At 38.5% G+C, this 23893-nt stretch overlaps 1 protein-coding gene and 1 pseudogene across 1 annotated transcript; one reads left to right on the top strand and one right to left on the bottom strand.

Annotated features, from left to right (window-relative positions):
* Nucleotides 1-2233: 2233 nt before the first annotated feature.
* On the top strand, nucleotides 2234-11829 carry LOC103406153 (K(+) efflux antiporter 2, chloroplastic). The gene is made up of 21 exons (XM_008345166.4): nucleotides 2234-2633; nucleotides 2967-4723; nucleotides 4883-5054; nucleotides 5184-5274; nucleotides 5529-5665; nucleotides 5774-5833; nucleotides 5939-6058; nucleotides 6913-6981; nucleotides 7504-7569; nucleotides 7685-7774; nucleotides 8121-8225; nucleotides 8320-8448; nucleotides 8757-8966; nucleotides 9304-9453; nucleotides 9765-9818; nucleotides 9926-9984; nucleotides 10308-10374; nucleotides 10454-10630; nucleotides 10843-10899; nucleotides 11293-11367; nucleotides 11531-11829. Exons 2-21 carry the CDS (start codon nucleotides 3066-3068, stop codon nucleotides 11651-11653), a joined length of 3669 nt encoding a protein of 1222 aa, XP_008343388.2. The 5' UTR covers nucleotides 2234-2633; nucleotides 2967-3065; the 3' UTR covers nucleotides 11654-11829.
* Nucleotides 11830-19860: 8031 nt separating this feature from the next.
* Nucleotides 19861-23641, bottom strand: LOC103400322 (putative threonine aspartase; annotated as a pseudogene).
* Between the last annotated feature and the right edge of the window lie 252 nt (nucleotides 23642-23893).

Below are 23893 nucleotides of genomic sequence, written 5' to 3'. Positions count from 1 at the left end.
TCTCTGCCTTGGCTTCAAATAAACAGAGAACAAACAATAGTATGAACACAAAGCCACTTGGTACATATTCTACCTCCCCCAAAATTACCTCTTAGGAAATGATATTAAAAGAAGTCACTTGCTGCGTTCCACATTCCAAACCTTACTTGTATGAGAAATATCTACAAACATTTGATATTTGTAAACCAAACACGTACCATTTGACATAAGTCGAGCCTAGTTTCACAATAACCTCACAAAATACCATAATTTGACCTTAGGTGTATGATTATTCTTCTTCAATGAGGTCTTATAGTATTGGAATTGTATGATTATTCTTCTTTAGTGAGATCTTGTAGTGTGAAAATTTGAACGATAAAACCATTTTTGTAAAATAATGATGCAACTGAGTTGGGTTGGATTGGATTGATTTCATTTTTCAGTCTTTTTTTTTTGAGAGAATATTATTTAAGGGATACTTTGGATACGGTCCCTAATCCTTAACATTCTTTGATTAAAACCTTAATAGTATTCAAACGTTGATCAAAGTCCTTTGACTTTGTACACCTCATTATATTACTATTAATATTTATATTTTTATAGTTTTGACATTAATTGTTTGGTATTTTATGAGATTTATAATCCTATAAATTTAAAATCTCTCATTATAATACTATTAGAAACGGTTACAAAAAAAAAAATTCAAACATTTTGATTTGATAAATGGATAAAAACTATGTAAAAATAAGAAATAATAAATGGCAAAAGAATGTATCCATAGTGTTAAAAAAATTGGTACATTTTACAAAACAAATAGGTACATTTCACATATAACAAAGTGGTACATTAATAAAGAATAATTGGTACATTATAAATAAATTAGGGTATAGATAAAAGATTAAAAAATTATGAGTACAAATGAATTTTTAAAAAATATAGGTGCTAAAAGAAATTAATACATGGGTACAAAATAAAACTAAAAAGAAAATACTACAAATTTTAAAAAAATGTTGCAAATTAAAAGTGGGTACAAACTAAAAATATAAATATATGATACAAAGTTTAGGCATAAAACATAAATATACCATATGTAATTTTTTTATCATTGATTAAATATACAATGTCACGTGACGGTATACACATGAGTACAAACACAAATAAAACTTAAAAAAATTGGGCACAAAAAGAAACTAATATATGGGTACAAATAAAAAATGAAAAGAAAATTGGTACAAATTAAAAAATATTTGAAAATTAAAAATAGGTACAAACTAAAAATAAAAATATATGATAAAAAATTTAGCCATAAATATAAATATAGTAATTGTAACATTTTTAACACTAAATAAATATATTTTATTATTCAAATAATTAATGATGTTATTAATACCCAAGAACCTTGATTAAAAATGAAAAATAAATAGGATTTTAATCAATTGAGTAATAAAAAGAATAATTTGAACCTAATTTTTCCATTATTCAAAGTATTTGGAAGAAAAAAACAGAAAAAATCATTTTAGGAAGTGCTGCCGTGCACGTGATGGTTAAACGGAAATAATGACACGCGCCGGATTGATATTTACACGGGGCCCCACCTGATAAGCTAAAATCTCTATCCTCCGTCGTTGAAGCTTTTGCCGAGTTTGCAAACTTCCCGCATCCATTTGTCTTCTCCAAGGAATATCCACACGCATCGTATATGAAAAGGGTATCTGAGTGAATAAATATTTGAGTTGCACTTGCACCAATTAAATATAATTTAAAAAAATTAATTAAAAAGCTATATAATTATAGAAAATAATTCTATAATGCTTTCTTTAAATTTAGAAAAAAGTTGCAGAAATTGTCACTCAACTTTACCCAATTAGAGCAATGGTTTTTTAATTAAAACTTCATGATTATTAGTCATTTAACCCATCAAAACAAAATGTGCAAATTTGGTCATTTTCCTCAACTCTGTTAGAATTTCGTCAAAATGAGTCATGTTGGAAGACCATTTCTACAATTGGGTTAAAGTTGATGATTATTGCTACAATTTTTCTTATTTGGTTTTTCATATTGGCCCCTTGATTCAGCTTGACGTGCATGACACATGACTCAATTTGATGAAAGTTCTAACGGAATTGATGTAAAGGACCATAATTGCACGATTTGATGAGTTAAGGATCAATACTAATGAATTTTTAGTTAAAAGATATTGCTACCATTGAGTTAAAATAAAAAAAACCATTCTTATAATTTTCTTTTAAATTTAGGTAAGATGTGGTAGGTATGTCTGCGCGCATGCACCAAGACAAAAAGAAGGTGCATTTTCCTCTTCAAAAACAAAATTATGTTTTAACATTCTTTCTTTAATTTCACAAACTTTTATGTTTCTAATTATTTGTTTGATTATTTATTTAATTTTATTTCGTTGCGAGGACGGAGGAGGCATTTTAACATTTCCGACCTTCCAAAGAGAGAAGAGGGCACTGAGACTAGTCGAGACTGGAAGCTCAATTTCCATTTCCTTCTCCAGCGGACTGAGCCAGCCGAACCAGTACCGAAACGACGTCGTTGATTGCTTCTCGCGCTTCTCAGTTCCGCCATTTTCCTCTCGAACTCCGCCTTTGGATTTCCCACCTGTTTTCCCCCAATTCGTCTCTTCGTGATCGGTAAGTCCGCCGCATGCACGCACTTGCATTTACATATACGTATTCGTATACATACACATCTACGTTTTGGTGTACGGTTGGTTGCTTCTGTTTGTAGTTGTTGGAACTAATTCGTATTCGGATTATTCTATGTGTATGCGTAATTGTGTGAATTTGTGTGGCATTTTGTGAATGTGAATGAACTGGCGAGTGTGAATTTATGCATGTTGTGCGGCGGTGTGAGTTTTCGGATTTTTTGGTGGTTTTAGGGTTAAGAGCCATCGATTTTTTTTTTTAATTTATGAGTTGATTTGATGCTATTTTACTCATAGTAGATTTGATTTGTTTGGTCAGGTGTTTGTCGAAAATCGAGTGAGAACTGAGTGTGTCAATGTGAGGCTGATTGCGGTTATAGGCGTTTGAGTTTTTCTTTCTTTATGCTGTTGTTCGAATATGGATCTTGCGTGTACTTTTCCGCAGCCAAATGTGTTATATGCCATTGAAGGGGCTAGTTATAAGAGGTTGAATTGCTTCAGTTCACCCATTATCTTTGGGAGTAAAGATGTTAGTTGTAACTTTCTGGGAAATTCGAGAATTGTTGTGAAAGCATGTTCGGGTAAGAAGTTGAAGAGAACCGTTTGTGTAAGTGGTTGTAGGATTTCACGTTTGGCCTATAGAGAAAAAAGTGATGATCATTTGTGGAATTCGAATCCGAAAGTGCCTTTATCTTGTAACTTCAGCAGTGTTTTCAAAGGGTCAAGAGCAGTTTGGTGGTCGCGGTGTCAGAATAATGACTCATTAGCGTATGTTAATGGAAATGATCGGAATATAGAATACCTAGAAGGTCATGATGAGAGCACGGGAGTTGAGTCTGTTCATGATGCCGAGTTGACTGATTCCAGAGAAAAGGATGGACATGATGAACAAAAAGAAGAACCAGAGGCACCTACATTGGATGAATTGAAGGAATTGCTGCAAAATGCCATGAAAGAACTGGAAGCTGCACGGCTTAATAGTACCATGTTTGAAGAAAAGGCTCAGAGAATATCAGAAGCTGCGATATCCCTGCAGGATGAAGCAGCAAATGCTTGGAATAATGTCAATTTAACCCTTGATACTGTCCAAGAGATCGTTAATGAAGAGACTATTACCAAAGAAGGTGTTCAGAAAGCAACAATGGCACTTTCATTGGCAGAGGCAAGGCTTCAGGTGGCAGTAGAATCTTTAGGGGTTGCAAAAAGAGAGAGAAGTTCGTCTGAAATTTCACAAGAGAATGATGGGGAACATGATTGCAAAGAAGAAGAAAAAGCACTTTTGGTTACCCAGGAAGATTTTAAGGAATGCCAGGCAAATTTGGCCATCTGTGAGGCAGAGCTAATGCACTTGCAGAGTAAAAAAGAGGAGTTGCAGAAGGAAGTGGACAGGTTGAATGAGGTTGCAGAGAAAGCACAGCTCAGTGCTTTGAAAGCAGAAGAGGATGTAACCAACATAATGCTTCTAGCAGAGCAAGCTGTTGCTTTTGAACTTGAAGCTGCAAAGCGTGTCAACGATGCAGAAATTGCATTACAAAGAGCAGAGAAATCTAGTTCCAACTCAATTGTTGATACCACGGAAAAAGGACAGGTGTTGAATGATGATAATGCTGCTCTTGAGGAAGAGGAGACGGTAGTCCTAGGAAGTTCTGCTGATATCATTGTTGAAAGGGACAGAGATGTGCCAATTGATGGTGATTTGTTAGCTGTCAAGCCTTTGACAGACAGCCTTTCTGACAAAATCAGCCAGAGTTTTGAAGATGCGAATCATTCTGTTGATCTGAGTGATCATGAGAATGGAAAGTTAAGTTTGGATTCTTTAAAAGATGCTGAAGTAGAAGCTGAAAAGTCAAAGAATGTGGTTCAAGCTAAAAAGCAGGAAACTCAGAAGGACTTGAGTAGGGAGAGTTCACCGTTAAATTCTCCCAAGACATTATCGAAGAAATCTTCTCGTTTCTTTTCTGCATCTTTCTTCTCTTCTGCAGATGGAACGCCGACATCAGTTTTCCAGGGTCTGATGGAGTATGCAAGGAAGCAATGGCCAAAGCTTGTTGTTGGGATGTTCCTGTTTGGAGTAGGGTATGTAGTGTTGTTTCTACTTGTTATCTTGTTTATTTCTGTGTGTTTTCCTCCTCTTCAACAAGGTTTTCTATTAAAAAAATTTCCTGCTCTTATAATGGTGATATGGGTCGTGAGCCTTGTCTTCCTTTGATCTCAAGATGCTGAAATTTATCACAGGCTCACCTTTTATGCTAATCGAGCAGAAAGGGCTACACAACTGTTACAACAACCAGATGTCATGACCACTAGTATTGAAGAAGTTTCCTCAAGTGCTAAGCCTCTAGTTCGAGAATTACAGAAACTTCCTAGAAGATTTAAAAAACTAATTGATATGATTCCTCATCAAGAGGTATGTTGCCTAACAAATTTTAGTTTGGTCTAATATGTCTCATAATTTCCACTTTCTCATCTGTTCTCTCTTTTTGGTATAGCATATCTCATAGTATCCACTTTCTCATCTGTTCTATCTTTTTCTCAGGTGAATGAGGAGGAAGCTTCTCTCTTTGACATGTTATGGTTATTGTTAGCAAGTGTGATATTTGTGCCTGTATTTCAAAGGATTCCTGGAGGTAACTGAATCTCTATAGCTTTCATTTCCATTTAACACTTGTTTGGTTTTGTTTGTCATTTCACATGTACATAGCAAATAGTATTTTCTAGTTGGTTTTGGTTATAGAATTGCATTACTTTGCAAGCTTTAGAGTATAAACCATAAAGTCCGGAGCTCCACAAAACACTGCACATTTAATGTATAGGTTAGCCTTTGAACTTTCTACTGTTTCTTTTTCACTGATCGGTATCATCTGTCTGCTGGTATCTTTAGGCAGTCCTGTTCTTGGGTACTTAGCTGCCGGCATCTTGATTGGGCCTTATGGCCTCTCTATTATTCGTCATGTACATGGGACAAAGGCAATTGCTGAATTTGGAGTTGTTTTCTTGTTGTTCAACATTGGCCTCGAGGTGAAGTCTATGAATTGGACAGTTTGTTATTTAAATTTAATGAAAAGAATATTATGCTTGATCTGAATTACAATGAGGAAATTAACAAGACTGGTTTTCCTTTTTTAGCTTTCTGTTGAAAGGTTGAGTTCAATGAAGAAATATGTATTTGGATTAGGCTCTGCTCAGGTGAATTTTTCATATTCATTTCGGCCTGGCCATTTGTAAGATTTTCTATATTGGTAATGAGAAACAAGTTTGCTATCAGTTTGTTAATATGCATAAGCAATGCAGGTTTTGGTGACAGCTGTTGTGGTTGGTGTGGTTGCTCATTATGTTTGTGGGCTGCCTGGTCCTGCTGCAATAGTAATTGGCAATGGTCTGGCTTTATCATCCACTGCAGTTGTTTTGCAGGTAATGGTTGGTTATACTGATTTTCTCATTCAAAAAGTCTATACATGGGGTGGGTAGATGGTGAAATACAAGCATCTTATATTGAGTATCTGGATATCTTCAATATGTATATGTTAAGTTATTACCTGGTTTTTGGACCTTGTAATAAATACAAAATTCATGATGACTATGATGAAGTGGGTAACTACCATGTAGATTTTCTTTCTTTGAGAGAAAAGAAGCCTTGATCTCTTGGAAAAGGGTCTGGGATGTGAATGTTCCAGTAAAAGCAACCTTCTTCATGTGAGAAGCAGCTCACCATAACAGTTTAATTATTGATAGTTTATGGGTTAGAGGCAGAATATTGGTGAATAGGTATTGTTTGTGTCAAAGGCAGCAGGGCAGCACAAAAATTGATTACACTCTTCTGCATTGTGCAGTGGCTTCAAAATATGTGGTTTTATCCTATATTCGTTTAGTATTTCTTGGGCTATACCTAGTTCAGTTTCCAGTCTATTGGGTTGACATGTTCAGTGCGTAGATTGTTCATCATGCGGGAATCCTGGTTTGGTTGTCAGAGTGGTACATAAGAGTTTTTGAAGTAGAGGCATCCTATGATTATTTAAGGATGTTTGAGTATATGACAAAGACATCGAGTTTTTTTGGTCCTTTTTTTTTTGTTCTTTGTTCTTCCGCTCTAGATTTCTTGTTTGATCTTGTTTTAGTCGATCCATGTTACATATAGTTTCTTTACATGGGTTGCACCTCTCTGCATTTTCTTCCCAACAACCTATTTTTATAAAAGACTCCAAAAGCCTTCTAATGAATATTTCTTTTGACAGACAAGTAATTAATTTGCTTCAACTTATTTTCAGGTCTTGCAAGAGCGGGGTGAGAGCACTTCACGACATGGCCGTGCTACGTTTTCTGTCCTACTTTTCCAGGTCACTTTGAATCTTAAAAAATATATGAAGCATCCATCAATTTCAAAAGATATCATATTCTGGAAAATGACTCGTTAGTATTTTAATATGTTAATGGCATATTTGATTGAATTGACCATCAAACCTAGAGTTTTTGGTCATCTAGTTGAATCAACTAAACATCTTGATTCATGCTGATTCATAGATCTATGTTTTTGGGATCCTTACGTTGCATCTTTACAGTGAGCAATTATGGTAGGGTGATCAGCATCAGCAATGCATATTGCATAGTTCCACCCTAAGCACTTTGGATGTTAGTGTTCTCCATACAGAAAAAACCGTCAGAGTTTAAATTTACTGCATGGTTAAGTGATGTTATGGTTACTTCCTACATGTGTCGATTCTTGACAATTAGATTGCAACCCGTTCCATCATTATTTTAGGCTTTTCTTTGCACCTTTGGTTATTTCATATCATCTAGGTTTGTTTCAGAAATCATTGACCAAAATTAGTTACATTACTTACTTTTTGGTTAACTTTCAGGATTTGGCTGTTGTTGTTTTGCTAATTCTTATACCTCTGATTTCACCAAATTCATCCAAAGGAGGGGTAATCCTACTTATGCTCTCCTCTTGCTGTTCAGAATCTTATCATTGTTCAGAACTTCAGAGCCGGCCATGCTACTTATTTTTATCATATTAAGAACTTCATCTGCTACTTGTAGATTGGTTTTCAAGCCATTGCTGAAGCTCTTGGACTTGCTGCTGTAAAGGCAGCAGTTGCCATCACAGCCATAATTGCTGGTGGGCGCTTGGTAAGTCTTTGGACATCCAAAACTTTTGAGAATTATGTCAATGAAATGGGTGAATTCCTAGGAAAAATAACTGCACAGTTGTTTTAGGCATTTATGGTTGAAGCTCCAAGTGGTTCAACAGACTACTAAGTCTCCATTGTTGCAATCTTGATTGAAAGTAATGCTAAACTATGCTATGTTCTCTTAGAATAAAGAATTGGGAGGAGGGGAAACATATATTTGCTTGACAAAACAAGTTCGGAATGTTTTCCAATTTTTTACAAGCTCCGTTGTTTTATCTCATCAAGTTCTTTTAATAGTCAAGTTTGTGCGTTTAACCTAATATTTCTTCTTTGTGGTTTTGCAGCTGCTTCGACCAATTTATAGGCAAATTGCAGAAAATCAAAATGCAGAAATATTTTCTGCCAATACATTGCTTGTTATTCTAGGAACAAGTCTTCTCACTGCCAGGGTAGGTTCTGGATTCTCTGTCTTATAGTTAATTTAGTTTTGGGTCATTCTTGAGAGTTATAAAGCTTTGTGCTTTTCTTTTGCCCCTTGTTTAGGCTGGACTATCCATGGCACTGGGAGCATTTTTGGCTGGTTTGCTGCTTGCAGAAACTGAATTTTCTTTACAGGTTGAGTCAGATATTGCTCCATACCGTGGTCTTCTATTGGGCCTCTTCTTTATGACGGTATGTGGTTTCTGGTGGCAATTGTTTGGGGTTGAATTGCAAGAATAATTGGGAAAATAGAGAGGGAAGACCTGCCCCCAAATGGATTTTCTACTGGATTATATGAAAATGTAATCAATGAAATCAACATTGTACAGATTGTTTAAAACAAAATGATATCAACTTCTAATTGTAGAGAAGGCTGTTACTTGAGTTCTAGACTTCAAAATTGTTTTTAATTTTAGTCAAATGATCCTGTCAGTCTATTGTCTGCACAATGTTGCTCTTATATCTGCAATTTTTGTAACAACTATTTTATGGGTTTTCAGGTTGGAATGTCTATTGATCCAAAACTTCTTCTTTCAAACTTCCCGGTTATAGCTGGATCATTAGGACTCCTAATTGGTGGCAAATCCTTATTGGTTGCTTTGATTGGCAAACTGTTTGGCGTTTCAATAATATCTGCAATAAGAGTTGGTCTTCTTCTTGCTCCTGGTGGAGAGTTTGCTTTTGTTGCTTTTGGTGAAGCTGTTAATCAGGTTTACTTTTTTAGCCGTTGATACTGCTTCTGAGAATTGGTGGTTTGCATTTTAGCAGCTATATACTAATTTACTAAATTTTATATGGTCTTTTTGGTGTTTATTTCCTACAAGTAAAATGTAGTTGCGGATAATAGCCTCTTTTGACGCATCAAATAGGTGTTAACCAATATTACAAATTCAGATTCATAATGGGTAAAAGCAATACTAATTTTTTTTATTAAATTGCTATTGAAATTTGATTAACTACTTTGCTAGTTGGTGTTATATTCAGCTTAATGTCTTCTCAGCCCATTCTGCAGTGTTAGAAGTATCTTGCTAACTGTGTCATCTGCAGGGAATAATGACTCCTCAATTATCATCATTGCTCTTCCTTCTTGTGGGAATTTCAATGGCCATCACACCATGGCTAGCTGCTGGAGGGCAGTTAATTGCATCTCGTTTTGAGGTGCATGACGTTCGAAGTTTACTACCTGTTGAGAGTGAGGTAAAAAATGCCTGACGAAGATGTACTATTGTCACTTTTGATGCTTTGCCAAGACTAATTGTTATGAAGCATCGTTTCCCACTCAGAAAATCCTTTTAATTAGAATCTACAACAGTATTTTTCCTTGTTTTCTTAGAAATTGATTAGCTTATAGTAACTGCAACTATCCACATGGTTTTGGTTAATTCTTATTTTCTAGTTATTTAGGTTGTGTTTGAAATGAGACAAATATATTTTTTCATTAGTCCTTGACTTTTTTGTAATTAATATCTACTGATGATTGGTTTCTCTTGGATTGCTTATATTTTCAGACAGATGATTTACAAGGTCATATAATCATCTGTGGATTTGGGCGAGTTGGCCAGGTTGTAAAAAATTGCAGCTATCATACAATTAATTCTAAATCTTTCAAGCTTGTACATGTATTTGTAACAGTTGTAATTTGTTTTTTCTCTCCCTTTGTGCCTTTCAGATAATTGCACAGCTTCTTTCTGAGAGATTAATTCCGTTTGTAGCTCTTGATGTGAGGAGGTAATCTTGAAGACGTTTCGGAATTTCCATTACAATTGATATTTCAAGAATTACTACTTTTGGATGTCTACAAGTTAGTCTCAGACTCTCATGTGTAATAACAGCTACATGTTAGCCTAGTTTGTATATACATCTCAACAGATGGTTTTTGGAGTTTATTTATGTTCTTAGCCAATAACAAGGATGTGAATCGTGATGACAATAAAATAGTATATTTCAAGGCTTGAATATCTTGGGAATGGTTATTTTCCAGATTTTTTTGGGATATGTTCTGCAAGAGACTGCAACTTATATCTCATTTGTCATGTTCTTTGTTGTTACAGTGATAGAGTGGCAGTTGGACGCTCGCTGGACCTTCCAGTCTACTTTGGAGATGCTGGTAGCCGAGAGGTATGTACAATAAGTTGAAATTATAGTTTTTTCCATTTGCTGGTTTATGATATTGACTTGCTTTCTACCCCATGAGTAGGTGCTCCACAAAATTGGTGCTGAAAGAGCATGTGCTGCAGCGATCACTTTAGATTCTCCTGGTGCAAACTATAGAACTGTTTGGGCTCTGAGCAAGTATTTCCCGAACGTCAAAACTTTTGTTCGTGCTCATGACGTCGACCATGGTCTTAATTTGGAGAAGGCTGGGGCTACAGCGGTAATATTTTTATGCCTGTTCTTAATATGCTCTCTGTTGCCTGCACCAAAAGTAATCCCAATATTTAATGGATTAGTATATATTTTATATGTTCTTAACTAAGATTTGCATTATTGACTAATGAGTGGCTTAAAACTTGGAATGCTTACTTATAGTTTATCTCGAGTGCATCACATTCATGAGAATTTGATTCATTCTCACGAAACTTGCAGGTTGTCCCAGAGACCTTGGAACCGAGTCTGCAGTTGGCAGCTGCTGTTCTCGCTCAGGTAAAATAGTTATTGTCAATATTTCTTTCGAGTCCCATCGAGATAAAAGGATGTTGCAATTGGGCCCTAGTGATCTCCAAATGCACCTCTTTCTAAGCATCGCAAGCCAATGCCTTTGTGAGAAAAGACATTAACCCACATAGCATATCACCATGCAGAGATCGGTTGAATGTTTCATGTAATTGGCGCGAGCTTCGTTTTATTTCCATAAATTTGTATATTTCTTCATAAGATTCCCCATCATTGAAGATTGTCTTCAAATTTTCATGAGCTTTGCACACATGTTTTTCTTGTTTTTCAACTTGACATTGCAGTTTTATGATTGTAACATTTGTTTCCGCCGGAAGTGCCTAACACCGTCATCTCTTATTATTTTTACCTCGTCCTTGTCAGGCTAAACTACCCATGTCAGAGATCACATCAACAATCAACGAGTATAGGTCCCGTCACCTTGCGGAGCTAACTGAGGTACTCCACGTTGCCTTTCTGTTTTACTTAACAATTTTATCTCAACCTCAGTTTTGGCTTTGACCAATAAGTATGAACCAAGTTCCAGTACTTCTGACTTCTCTCTATCATATGCTCCCGATACTTGAGATGGGATCTTCATATTTACGTTTTTCTTCTGCAGTTATGTGAAACTAGCGGAAGTTCTCTTGGCTACGGATTTTCTCGAATGATGAGTAAACCCAAAACTCCGCCTCCAGATTCCACAGATGAGAACCAGTTCACTGAAGGAACACTGGCGATCTAGAAGATGGCAAACACGGTAAACGATAAAAGGAAAATGTAGAAACAGCTCAAGAACTGTATTGCAGATAACTTCTTCGATTTTGGACCCGAAAAGGAAATGATTCATCTTCCAGTGGGTATTAATTGTACAAAAAATACACACAAGAGGCAATCAATTGCAAACAGTTGAGTGACAAACTTTTGTTCGATGAACTTTGTTGAACGAACCGACATTCTTGATGCATCTTTCTGTTTGAAGGCGCTATCATTTTGTTTTGGGCACTGTTCGGGTCTAAAGTATAGGAAATCATAAAATTTCCCAATCTTTTGTTGGGTTTTATATTACTTCTTGTTTCTTTAGTAGTATTGATTTTTTGGTACGCCGATCGTATAATATATTTAATACAACAAATGAATGGTTAAGATTGTAACCATAACATTGAAACCATCCCCAAAAAGTTTAAGAATCTTGGGCTAACTGATATCTAAATGCTTTTTTTTTTTTTTTTTTTTTGTGTCAAACAACTCCGTCTGTGTAAGTTTATCTTATATTGCCGGTCCTAAGCCCGGGTAAAGGAGGAAGGGGAGGGCGTTAGGTAGTCGACAGTCGGCACTCCACTCCTTATGAAAATGAATCCAGAACGAAATCGCGCTAAAGTTAGGGCGTCAACCGTAAGTGGCGCGCTGTGTGGCCCGAGCACAGTGATAAGTGAGCAAGGGTCGCTGTATCTCCATCGGCACCCGGATGCAGTGTTAAATGAGTAAGGGAGCCATAGAAACTTCTTTTCGAACGACTCCACTCAAAGTTGTTTGGGAGCATATGCTCATATCAACTTTACACAGGACACACAAAAGAAGTACTTTGATTCTATTGGACGGGGGAGGGTGAAGAAGCTAGGATAGAAGGGTAGAGTTCAAGAGAGTAGAATGCGTTTAGGAACATGGAATATAGGAACCTTAACGGGAAAATCTATGGAAGTAGTGGAAGTCATGGTGAGGAGAAGGATAAATATTATGTGCCTACAAGAAACTAAGTGGGTTGGTCTTAAGGCAAAGGATCTAGAAAACTTAGGGTTTAAACTTTGGTATTCGGGCACAAATAGAACGAGAAACGGTGTTGGCATCATCGTGGACAAGACCTTGACACAAGATGTTGTAGATGTCAAGAGGGTAGGAGATAGAATCATGGCAATCAAGATTGTATTAGGACAAGAACTCATCAATGTGATTAGTGCGTACGCACCTCAAGTAGGGTTGGATACGAGTTCGAAGGAGAAATTTTGGGAAGACCTTGGAGACTTGGTGCAAGGAATTGCCCAGACGGAGAAGTTATTTATAGGAGGAGATTTAAATGGACACGTGGGCAGGGAGAGGCAACTATAGAGGTTTTCATGGTGGCCATGGTTTTAGGGAGAGAAACGAGGATGGGGAAGCTATCTTGGATTTTGCAATGGCATATGATCTCTTCTTAGCCAACACCTTCTTTAAGAAGAGAGAAGAACATGTGATCACCTACAAGAGTGGGTCGTCAAAAACACAAATAGATTTTCTTCTAATGAGGAAAGGGGATCGTATAACTTGTAAGGATTGCAAAGTTATACCGGGAGAGAGCTTGGCTAATCAACATCGCTTGTTGGTGATGGACGTACATATCAAAAGAGTGAGAAAAAAGAACAAGACTTGGAAGTTCCCAAGGACTAGATGGTGGAATCTAAAAGGAGAAAAACAAGCCATTTTCAAAGAGAAAGTAATCTCTTAGTGTGGGTGGGATAGAGAGGGGGAAGCTAGCCAAGGGTGGGATTCCATGGCTAGTTGTATCCGAAAAGTAGCAAAAGAGGTATTAGGAGAATCCAAGGGCTTTGCTCCACACCAAAAGGAATCTTGGTGGTGGAATGAGGAGGTACAAACAAAGGTGAAGGCTAAGAAGGAATGTTGTAAAGCCTTATACAAGGACAAGGCCGATGAAAATGGTGAAAGGTATACAAGAGCGAAGCAAGAGGCGAAGAAAGCTGTGAGAGAAGCTAAGTTAGCGGCTTATGACAATATGTATAAGCGACTAGATACCAAAGAAGAAGAGTTGGATATCTATAAACTAGCTAGAGCAAGGGAAAAGAAGACAAGGGACCTAAACCAAGTGAGGTGCATCAAGGATGAGGATGAAAAGGTTCTTGCTACAGAGAACGCGGTCAAAGACAGATGGAGAGGTTATTTTCATAATCTTTTCAATGAAGGACATGAAATGAGTACTTCTTTAGGGGAGTTGAGTAACTCAGAAGAGTGTAGAAACTAGTCATTTTATCGTCGAATCAGGAAGGAAGAAGTGGTTGTAGCTTTGAAGAAGATGAAGCATAGAAAAACAGTGGGCCCAGACGATATACCGATCGAAGTGTGGAAAGTCTTGGAAGAGACAGGTATAACATGGCTCGCTGACCTTTTCAATAGGATTTTGAAAACGAAGAAGATGTCAAATGAGTGGCGAAAGAGCACTTTGGTGCCTATCTACAAGAATAAGGGCGACGTACAAAATTGCATGAACTATAGGGGTATTAAGCTAATGAGTCATACAATGAAGCTCTGTGAGAGAGTCACTGAGCATAGATTGAGGCAAGAGCCACGGGTTTCGGACAACCAATTCGGGTTCATGCCAGGGCGCTCAACCATGGAGGCAATCTATCTCTTACGAAGATTGATGGAAAGATATAGAGATGGGAAAAAGGATTTACACATGGTCTTTATAGATTTGGAAAAAACGTATGATAGGGTCCCAAGAGACATTCTTTGGAGGATTTTAGAGAAGAAAGGAGTACGAGTAACATATATCCAAGCTATAAAGGATATGTATGAAGGAGCAAAGACTACTGTAAGAACTTATGAAGGACAAACCGAAAGCTTCCCCATAACTGTAGGATTACATCAAGGCTCATCCTTAAGTCCTTACCTTTTTGCGTTGGTAATGGATGAGTTAACATGACATATTCAAGATGATATTCCTTGGTGTATGCTTTTCATAGACGATATAGTGTTGATAGATGAAACTCAGGAAGGGGTAAATGCGAAGCTTAACCTTTGGAGAGAAGTGTTGGAATCTAAAGGTCTTCGCCTAAGCCGATCAAAGACATAATATATAGAGTGCAAGTTCAGTGCAAATGGAGGCCAAAATGAGTTAGGGGTGAGGATCAAAGATCAAGAAATACCAAAGAGCGATCGTTTTCGCTACTTAGGATCTATCTTGCAAAAGAATGGAGAATTAGATGGAGATCTCAACCATAGAATACAAGCTGGATGGATGAAGTGGAAGAGTGCATCTGGTGTGTTGTGTGACCGTCGTATGCCACTGAAGCTCAAGGGAAAATTTTATAGGACGGCAATAAGGCCGGCGATGCTGTATGGCACAGAATGTTGGGCGGTGAAACATCAACACGTACACAAAATGGGTGTAGCGGAGATGAGGATGCTTCGTTGGATGTGTGGGCACACGAGAAAGGATAAGATTAGGAATGAGGATATCCGAGGTAAAGTAGGAGTAGCCGAAATTGTAGGAAAGTTGAGAGAAAATTGGTTACGGTGGTTTGGACATGTGCAAAGAAGGCCTACTGACGCTCCGGTTAGAAGATGCGACTACGGGACAGAGGTTCAGGGCCGAAGGGGTAGAGGAAGACCTAGGAAAACTTTGGAAGAGACTCTAAGAAAAGACTTAGAGTATTTGGATCTAACGGAGGACATGACACAGGACCGAACGCAATGGCGTTCTAAGATTCATATAGCCGACCCCACTCAGTGAAGAAGGTTTTGGTGTATTTAACACAATACGTTGGAAATGAAGCAAAACTTATTTATTGATATCTCTGATAAGTTATAAATATGTACATATGCATAAGTCAAAATAAACAAACAAGAGGGATCATTCACAAAGGTTGCTTAGGAGAAGTCTCAGCAGTCGGTAGAGCCCCAGAAAGAGAAGGCACCGGAAGGGGATCATTCGGAGCCTCAGTACTGGACAGAACCCTAGAAGGAGGAGGCATCAGAGGTTGATCATTTGGAGCTTCATTATGCGGTACAGCCCCAGAAGACGAAGGCAATAAATGCCTTTGGAACAAACCCACAAACCGCTGATGATTAAGTAAAACCTGACCATCAGATTCCTTCATCTGGTCAAGCTTCCTCTTCATGTTTGTAGTATAGTTATGTGCGAGCCGGTGCAACTGTTTATTCTCATGCTTGAGCCTTCTAATCTCCTGTTTGAGACTCATCACTTCAGCTGCCAATGATTCAACTTGGTGGGTTCAAGCAAATAGACGTTGGGCCATATTAGACACAGAACCTGCACACTGAACACTCAGAGCCAGAGAATCCTTAACAGCTAATTCATCAGACCGTTTGGAAAAAAAATCTGTTATCTTTGGGAGTGAGAAGGTTCTTGGCCACCACCGCAGCGGTCATATCATTCTTCATCACGGAATCCCCAACGATAAGATGACTAGTAGGGGATAAGAAGGATGGGCGTCATATGTTGTCTGGAGAAGGCGTGGCTGCCTCTTCAACAAGGTTCAAGTCAAAACGACGGTCGGAGGGGCCATACATTTTCAAAGGTGTTGAAGTGAGAAAAGGTCAGACAAATCAAGATCTTAGAAGTGCAAGAAGGGAGCTTCTACTGGTGAAGATTCAAGTGTGCTTTGAAACTTAATGCCAGCCTTTATAAAAATCTGCACTTGACGGAGCTTCGGAAATCGAAGAGGCATCTGCCCAGAAATCGAAGAGGCGTTTGCTTTCTCAAAAGCTGGGCTGCTCAAAGACCACGAAGGCCGATCTCAGAAATCGAAGATGCGCTTGCTTTCTCAAAAGCTGGGCTGCTCAGAGACCACGAGGGCCGATCTTAGAAATCGAAGAGGCACCTGCTTTTTTCAGCATTGTCAGCACCTGTCACATACACACTCAGCTTTGCTGAAATTACGGGCATTCTGTTGAAGATTTCTGGTGAAGTAGAAAGCACGTGAATCTTACTGTTCAATCATCCACTTTTCACACGCACCATCAGCTCATGGGTACCACAGATAACTTTGCCAAAGATCTCTGAAAAAGTTTAGACACGTGAAGCTTGCAGCTCCCACTACATCGCTATGACCAAGAAGGGTAAAAGAATAGCAAATAAACAGCACTAACAAAGTTTAGATACATAAATTTTGAAGGTCTAGCTATCATATTATTACCCACAAGGGTAAAGGAACAACACCACTGCTGGATAATTGGAAAGTCCCTGTGTGTCAACCTCTATGCTCCGTGGCAAGGTAGACTAGCAAACATGCCCTACCTTTACTCACATTCGAGAAAACTCCTAACAAGATTGCTTGCTCCAAAATCGAAGAGGCACCGTCCTCCGAATCTCGAGAGCTAGACTCCCAACATGATTACTTTCTCAAAAATTGAAGAGACACCGCTATCCGAATCTTGAGAGCCAGACTCCCAGCAAGATTGCTCTCTCAAAAATCGAAGAGGCACCGTTCTCCGAATCTCGAGAGCCAGATCCCCAACAGAATTGGTTGTTCGAAAATCGAAGAGGTACCGCTTTCTCAATATCTCCTTGGATAAAACTTGTCTGTAATCTTCACACGCAACATCAGCTTTCCAAATACCACAGACCACTTTTTCAAAGTGCTCTGACACACGTGAAGCTGGTAGCTCCCACTACCGTGCTATGACCAAGCAGGGTAAAAGAATAGCATTACTACTTGTTGTTAGGGAGACTCATATATATGTCGACCTCCATCCTCAACGGACAGGCAGACCTACAAAAATACTCAACCATTCCTCATATTTGAGAGGGCACTCCAAACGAAGTCTCTCGAAATACTCAGTTTTCTTTCCCCCCGATAATACCTCTGCAAACAAGCTACACCAGAGCAAGAATATCTCATATCATCAGGGTTAAAAGCAAGAGTATCCCATATCATGCTTTTTCCCTGTCTTTTCCTTTGGCCTTGTTCTTACCTGCAAGACAAGGAGAAAGAGAGTAATCAGTCAGCACTTGGAATCAAGCTTCCAGTCAGGAACTGACTGCCTGGAACCCTTTACCTGATTACTTACCTGGCATTGCTCTCGAGTACTCATCTTCAACATCTTATGCTTCCAGATAAGATACCACATTTGCCTGAGGAACCGATAGGGAAAGTGAGAAGGATACAAGGAAGCATGTGGAGACAAGCGTAACAGAACACGTGCCGATACATCCACTACTTTGTCAACAGCAAAAGTATCCCATATCAACAGGATCGAACATACTCTAGATTTGATGGACTTGTTTTGACCCTCAAATTCTTCAGTAGGCCTTATACTCTGGAGGAAACCAGAAAACCCTCCAGCCCAGTTCAAGAATAAGTCTGTGGAAAGTTACTTCTTCAAAAGCAAAAGTATCTCATATCATCTATTCTCCTTTTCTTCTCTTTATCCTTCATGCTGCCTGCAAGATAGGGAGAATAAGAACAATCAGCCGGAACTCGAAATCAAACTTCTGATCTGGGACTGATTGCTTGGAGCTCTGATTGCTTACCTTGTATGTCACCTCTTTCAGCAGATCCCCTAGCTCAGCGACTTGGGGGACTCCTACTACATGGTTTGTATCGCGCTTGACCAAGCCTGAAACTACAAGTAAGCTTCAAGTGAAATTGATACATTACCTTGTGCATTTCCACCAGTTAAAGATACCACCCCTGGATGGAGGAAGAGTACTTCCAGAGAAGATGCCACATCTACCTATGAGACAGATAAGGCAAGTGAAGATGATACCACACTTCGGTACTTAGAAGTTTCGTGATTACGAGATCATTCTCCTAAAATATTTCCTAATATCATTTGTACTAAATCATTCATTTGTACTCACTAAAGGAGAGCTTGAACCTATGTACTCGTGTAAACCCTTCACAATTAATGAGAACTCATCTACTCCGTGGACGTAGCCAATTTGGGTGAACAACGTACATCTTATGTTTGCTTTCATGTCTCTATCCATTTACATACTTATCCACACTAATGACCAGAGCAATAACTTAATACTTTCTGTTGTACCAAAGTCCTCACTGATTTTGTGCATCAACAATCCTTAAGTCCTTAGCCTTTTGCGTTGGTAATGGATGAGTTAACAGGACATATTCAAGATGATATTCCTTGGTGTATGCTTCTCGCAAATGATATAGTGTTGATATATGAAACTCAGGAGGGGTAAATGTGAAGCTTAACCTTTGGAGAAAAGTGTTGGAATCTAAAGGTCTTCGCCTAAGCCGATCAAAGACAGAATATATGGAGTGCAAGTTCAGTGCAAATGGAGGCCAAAATGAGTTAGGGGCGAGGATCGGAGATCAGGTAATACCAAAGAGCGACCGTTTTCGCTACCTAGGATCTATCTTGCAAAAGAACGGAGAATTAGATGGAGATCTCAACCATAGAATACAAGTTGGATGGATGAAGTGGAAGAGTGCATTCGGCGTGTTGACCATCGTAGGCCACTAAAGCTCAAGGGAAAATTTTATAGGACGGCAATAAGGCCGGCGATGCTGTATGGCACAGAATGTTGGGCGGTGAAGCATCAACACGTACACAAAATGGGTTTGGACATGTGCAAAGAAGGCCTACTGACGCTCCGGTTCGAAGATGTGACTACAGGATAGAGGTTCAGGGTCGAAGGGGTAGAGGAAGACCTAGGAAAACTTTGGAAGAGACCCTAGGAAAAGACTTAGAGTACTTGGATCTAAAGGAGGATATGACACAAAACCGAGCGCAATGGCGTTCTAGGATTCATATAGCCGACCCCACTTAGTGGGAAAAGGCTTTGTTGTTGTTTTTGTGTCAAACGATAGATTTTGTTAGATTAGATGTTAGATTAGCCTTTGACGGGGATCGAACCCACATCGTCATGCAAGAACTCAACACCTTTCTATCACTATAGTAAAAGATCACTTGCGATATCTAAATGTTGATAGGGAAGATGCAACTATGAGTATGGTCCATTCCCGAACCAAGAATCCTGAGGAGATTACAAGACAAGCGGATATTATAATCGACTGTCGCCATTTGAAATCGAGAGCTTTCTTTGGCCGGCGGGAACATTTCCCTTGTGTGCTTATCGGCTATCACCAACTGTTGTTTTGTGTCCCGGGAACTCTGATGTATTATCTGATACGAAAATCTTGGAAGGCATCCTCTCTACAGAAAGTAGAGATGAGGTTTGCAGACTTCATGTAGCAAGTGCAATTGCAATAGATTTGAGTTTAAATCTTTTCCAAGTGCCATCCTAAATTTCCCCTCTTTCATCGAATTGGCGGCAGACGAGGTGAAACCTAATATGTTGTTTATCAATGAAGGAAAAACCTCACATTAGTGAAAATTACTAACACCCAAATGTAGTTTTCACAATGAACCAGGATGGAGTAACCAACAGCTAATTCTAGATAAGAACTTCAAAAAGTTTACAACTTGTAACCATTTGAGACCGAAGATCTTCTACACCGGAGCTAGCTGCATTGGTGGGTAAATCCGGAATACTAAACCAATGGGATTGCTGGTTTACAGTAACGGCGGCTTTCCACCAGAAATGTCAATTCGTGCCTCAAAATGATCCACTCCGGTTTTGCTTTGCAATTTTGTACTCCTAAGAATTGAAACCTAAAAGATGGGAGAGAAATTTAGTCCACGATTTCGGATTGGATCCCCACATTCTTGTTCGAAATCATAGATCTTGACAATTAAGAGGAAGACGATGAAGCCACTTAATAATAAAACGATCACAAAAGACTACAGGACATACCTTGGGCCGCTCCATAGAGCTCCCAAAATATCCTATTCCAAAGGATAAGGACGTGTAAGCAGCACCAATCTCTACAGCTTTCAACTTTGGAGACCTTCCTGTAACCTAAAAAGCAACACATAAACACACTTATTCTACACAAACATAACCAACACGAAAAGGTTCTAGCTTGGGACTCACCATTATGGGAGCATCAGCTTGCACAAGTAGAATTCCGGCACTTCTATCAGTACAATCGTGATTACTCTCTTGAACAACAGAGCATAAAACTTTCGTGCAAGCAGAGGCAGGACCTTCCTGTGAACTAAGGAATGAAAATGACTGTCAAGTTCACGTACTTGGTTTTATCCGGACAAGAATAGACATGGTATATAAACTAAGCAATTGATAGACATTGTAGGTCCACCCAACTCTATAGCTCTAATTATAACTTTGAAGAATCATGACTGCTTCAATTTTGGCCACTTCATGACCGCTCCCGTCTTGAATTTCAACATTCACGTCAAGGAAAAACATTTAAAAAAACAAATTATATAGTAATAGGACATACAGTGACAAAGAGACGCAGGGCTCGCGAGCTGCAAATCCTTTCATTAGATGTTCTCCAGCACCACTTGCACAACAGCCAACTATACACGGAGCACCAAAAAGACCCTTGGAGGACCCCCAACACCCTGCACCATGCATTGCTGCTCATCCCACACGTCCACCAACCAGTATTTTTTTTTGTACAAAAATCCGGTTAGATTATCAATCACTAGTCACTCCAAACAGATGACAAACAAAGAGTGCAAGTTCTTAGAACCATCTGTCACCTTAAGCGCAATTCCCCCACTTGAGGCTCCAGATGCTATTTGTCCTTCAGTGTCCACACAAATAACTCCAACAGTATCCATGATGCAATCCTCTTCAGCTCCATTATGCTTCCAAGAATCACATTGTTGAGCTACTAATCCTAAACTCAGATACAACGATATGTCATTACTAGGAAATGTAGACGTGCAGATGGTAAGTTGCACTGAAAATAACATAAGCTTTGAAAAGAGAGGAATAGATTTTTTAAATATAAAAAAGCGATGAAATACCTGATATTCCAGCGGTCTCTTGAGGATTACAATAAAGTCTAAAATCAGAAACCTGTATTTGCTTTTGCATCATCTACCATTGCTTTGTACTTTCTCCATTGTGCTTTCGATCTTTCTGTCACCAGCCACTGTTTTGAAATACACAAGATTAATTCATCTTTAAAAAAAATTTACAATTGAAACTTTAGAGCCATGAAATGGAAAAATTAGAAATGTATTTTTCTCACTGTTTATTTTCACAGTTAACATAAGCATAAAAAATAAAGATTAGCGATTGATTACCTCATCATCAGCTGTAGTACTTGCTGCCAAAGCAAGGCCCTTGGACTTTGCCCACGCACGGGCACCTTCACCAACCAGGAAGCTACACAAATTACAAATTTGCTCCATTATTAAATTAAAGGAAAAGAAAATAAGGGAAAAGGAAAGATGAACAGGAGGATTGGAAAAAAATGCTATTATGGTTTACAAATATTGAAGGGAAAAAATAATAAAAGAAAATATCGCTGAGCTGAATGCAATGATTGGAATGAAAGCTATAACTGTCTGATTAAGAGAGATGAAATAGTACATGGGAGGTATTCAGCCCAACAGAGGGGATCCCATCATTTGTTCCTTGGACAATAAAGCAGTGACCTGGATGGGGTTTCTGGCACCTGGTCTACAACATATGCAAGGGGATATTCAGTGACACAAGGGCAAATGCAGAGTAGAAATCAGTATGGAATCAGTAATATGTTTAGCAGAAACAGATAAACAGATCATCTTAAACCTGGAATTGCTCCGACAGCTCCAAAAACTCCAGAATTTCCGTCCATAATACTGGCATCGCATTCTACACGACCATCTTCTGTCAAATTGGAGCCTCTGCCCGCATTTTTGCTTGGGTCATCCCTTAAGACAATAAAAATGTCGTACCCAGTGCACAAGGCTCCCGCTTTACGCAGGGTCTGGGAGAGGTGAATGTCGGCTAGCCTTACCCCCATTTTATGGAGAGGCTGCTCCCAAGTCTCGAACCCGAGACCTACCGCTTATGGGCGAAGGCACTTGCCATCGCACCAAGTGCAACCTCTTCATCCCTTAAGACAATAATTTAATTAAAAACACAATCAATAAACAATACATGATACGGTGGGGATTAAATAAAGAAAATAAGAGGCACAACATCTAATCTTCTTTTGAACCTGAATCTTCTTTATTATGTTGTTCTACATGCACGTTGGTGCTTTTGTGAAGCACTCTGTCCTAGGATCCTAGCTACTTGAACATAATTGGATTGAATTCCTCCCAGAAATCTATATAACTCCAAATGTACACTTCAAAGTACCAAAGTTAAACTAGTAAAACCATGATTTTTGTACAAAACATGAGCTAAAATCCTCCGTAAATTTCCACGGATAACTCTTTCCACATTCACATAACCATAGCTCTTGCACAAGAAGAAAATCAAAACTTTCAAAATCCCACAAATACCAGATACAACATGCATATCCCGTAGCTAACATTTTGAACACGCAGCGCCAAATTACGAATTTCTACTTCCCAATATACAGTCTTCTAAGAACATATTAACAAAACCATCACTAAAAGAAAACAAAAACAAACATACGCAGAGACAAATACACCCTGTATACACATATAGACAAACACACACAGACACACACAGAGTTATATACATGTAGATAGAAAGAGAAAATGCACCTCCAAGACTTGAATAGCTGCAGTAACAGCATCTATGCATCTACCAGAACCCTGAAGCAAGAATAACACAAAAACAACATTCAAATTGCAAATTACAAAAATCCCAATGCCAATCTTTTCAAGTTTCAATCTTTCCTTGTCTATTTTCCTCAGGCTCTGTGGGGAACCAAACAGAAGCTGGAATGATACAAAAAGGAAAATAAAATGAAAAATGTGCCTGAGAGAAAGACCTTGCGGAGAACTGAACCAGCGGCGAGACAAGCGCGTTTGACCGCGGACTTGAGGGCTTTCTCGTTGGATGGCGCGTGGTATCCCGCGCCGACGTGAACCGCCACGAAGAATGTGGCGTTTTCCTCTTCTTCCTGCATTTGGTTGGTGGCATCCAAGGACTGGCTGATGGATCTAAACACTGCGTTTTGTCTTCTGGCATTACTTTTTTATTTTTGGTCTTTCTTGATGAGCCTTGTAGAGTTTCTTGACCAAAAAAAAAAAAAAGAAAAAGTTTTTAGAGTTTTTATTGCACTTTATTTGTTTGATTCAAAAGTAAATTAATGAAAAATATTTGAAAACTTTTGAGTTTTAATGATGAGAACAAAATAAACGGTAAAATAAATAGTACTAGATTGACTTTTTAGTGTAAAAATATGATTTTTCGTTAAAGTGAATAGAACCGGAAGATTTT

The sequence above is a fragment of the Malus domestica genome, chromosome 01, assembly GCF_042453785.1.
Source record: "Malus domestica chromosome 01, GDT2T_hap1".
Classification (NCBI taxonomy): Eukaryota; Viridiplantae; Streptophyta; class Magnoliopsida; order Rosales; family Rosaceae; genus Malus; species Malus domestica.
Note: the sequence above shows the minus strand (reverse complement) of the source record. Positions and strands in the feature narration are given on the sequence as shown.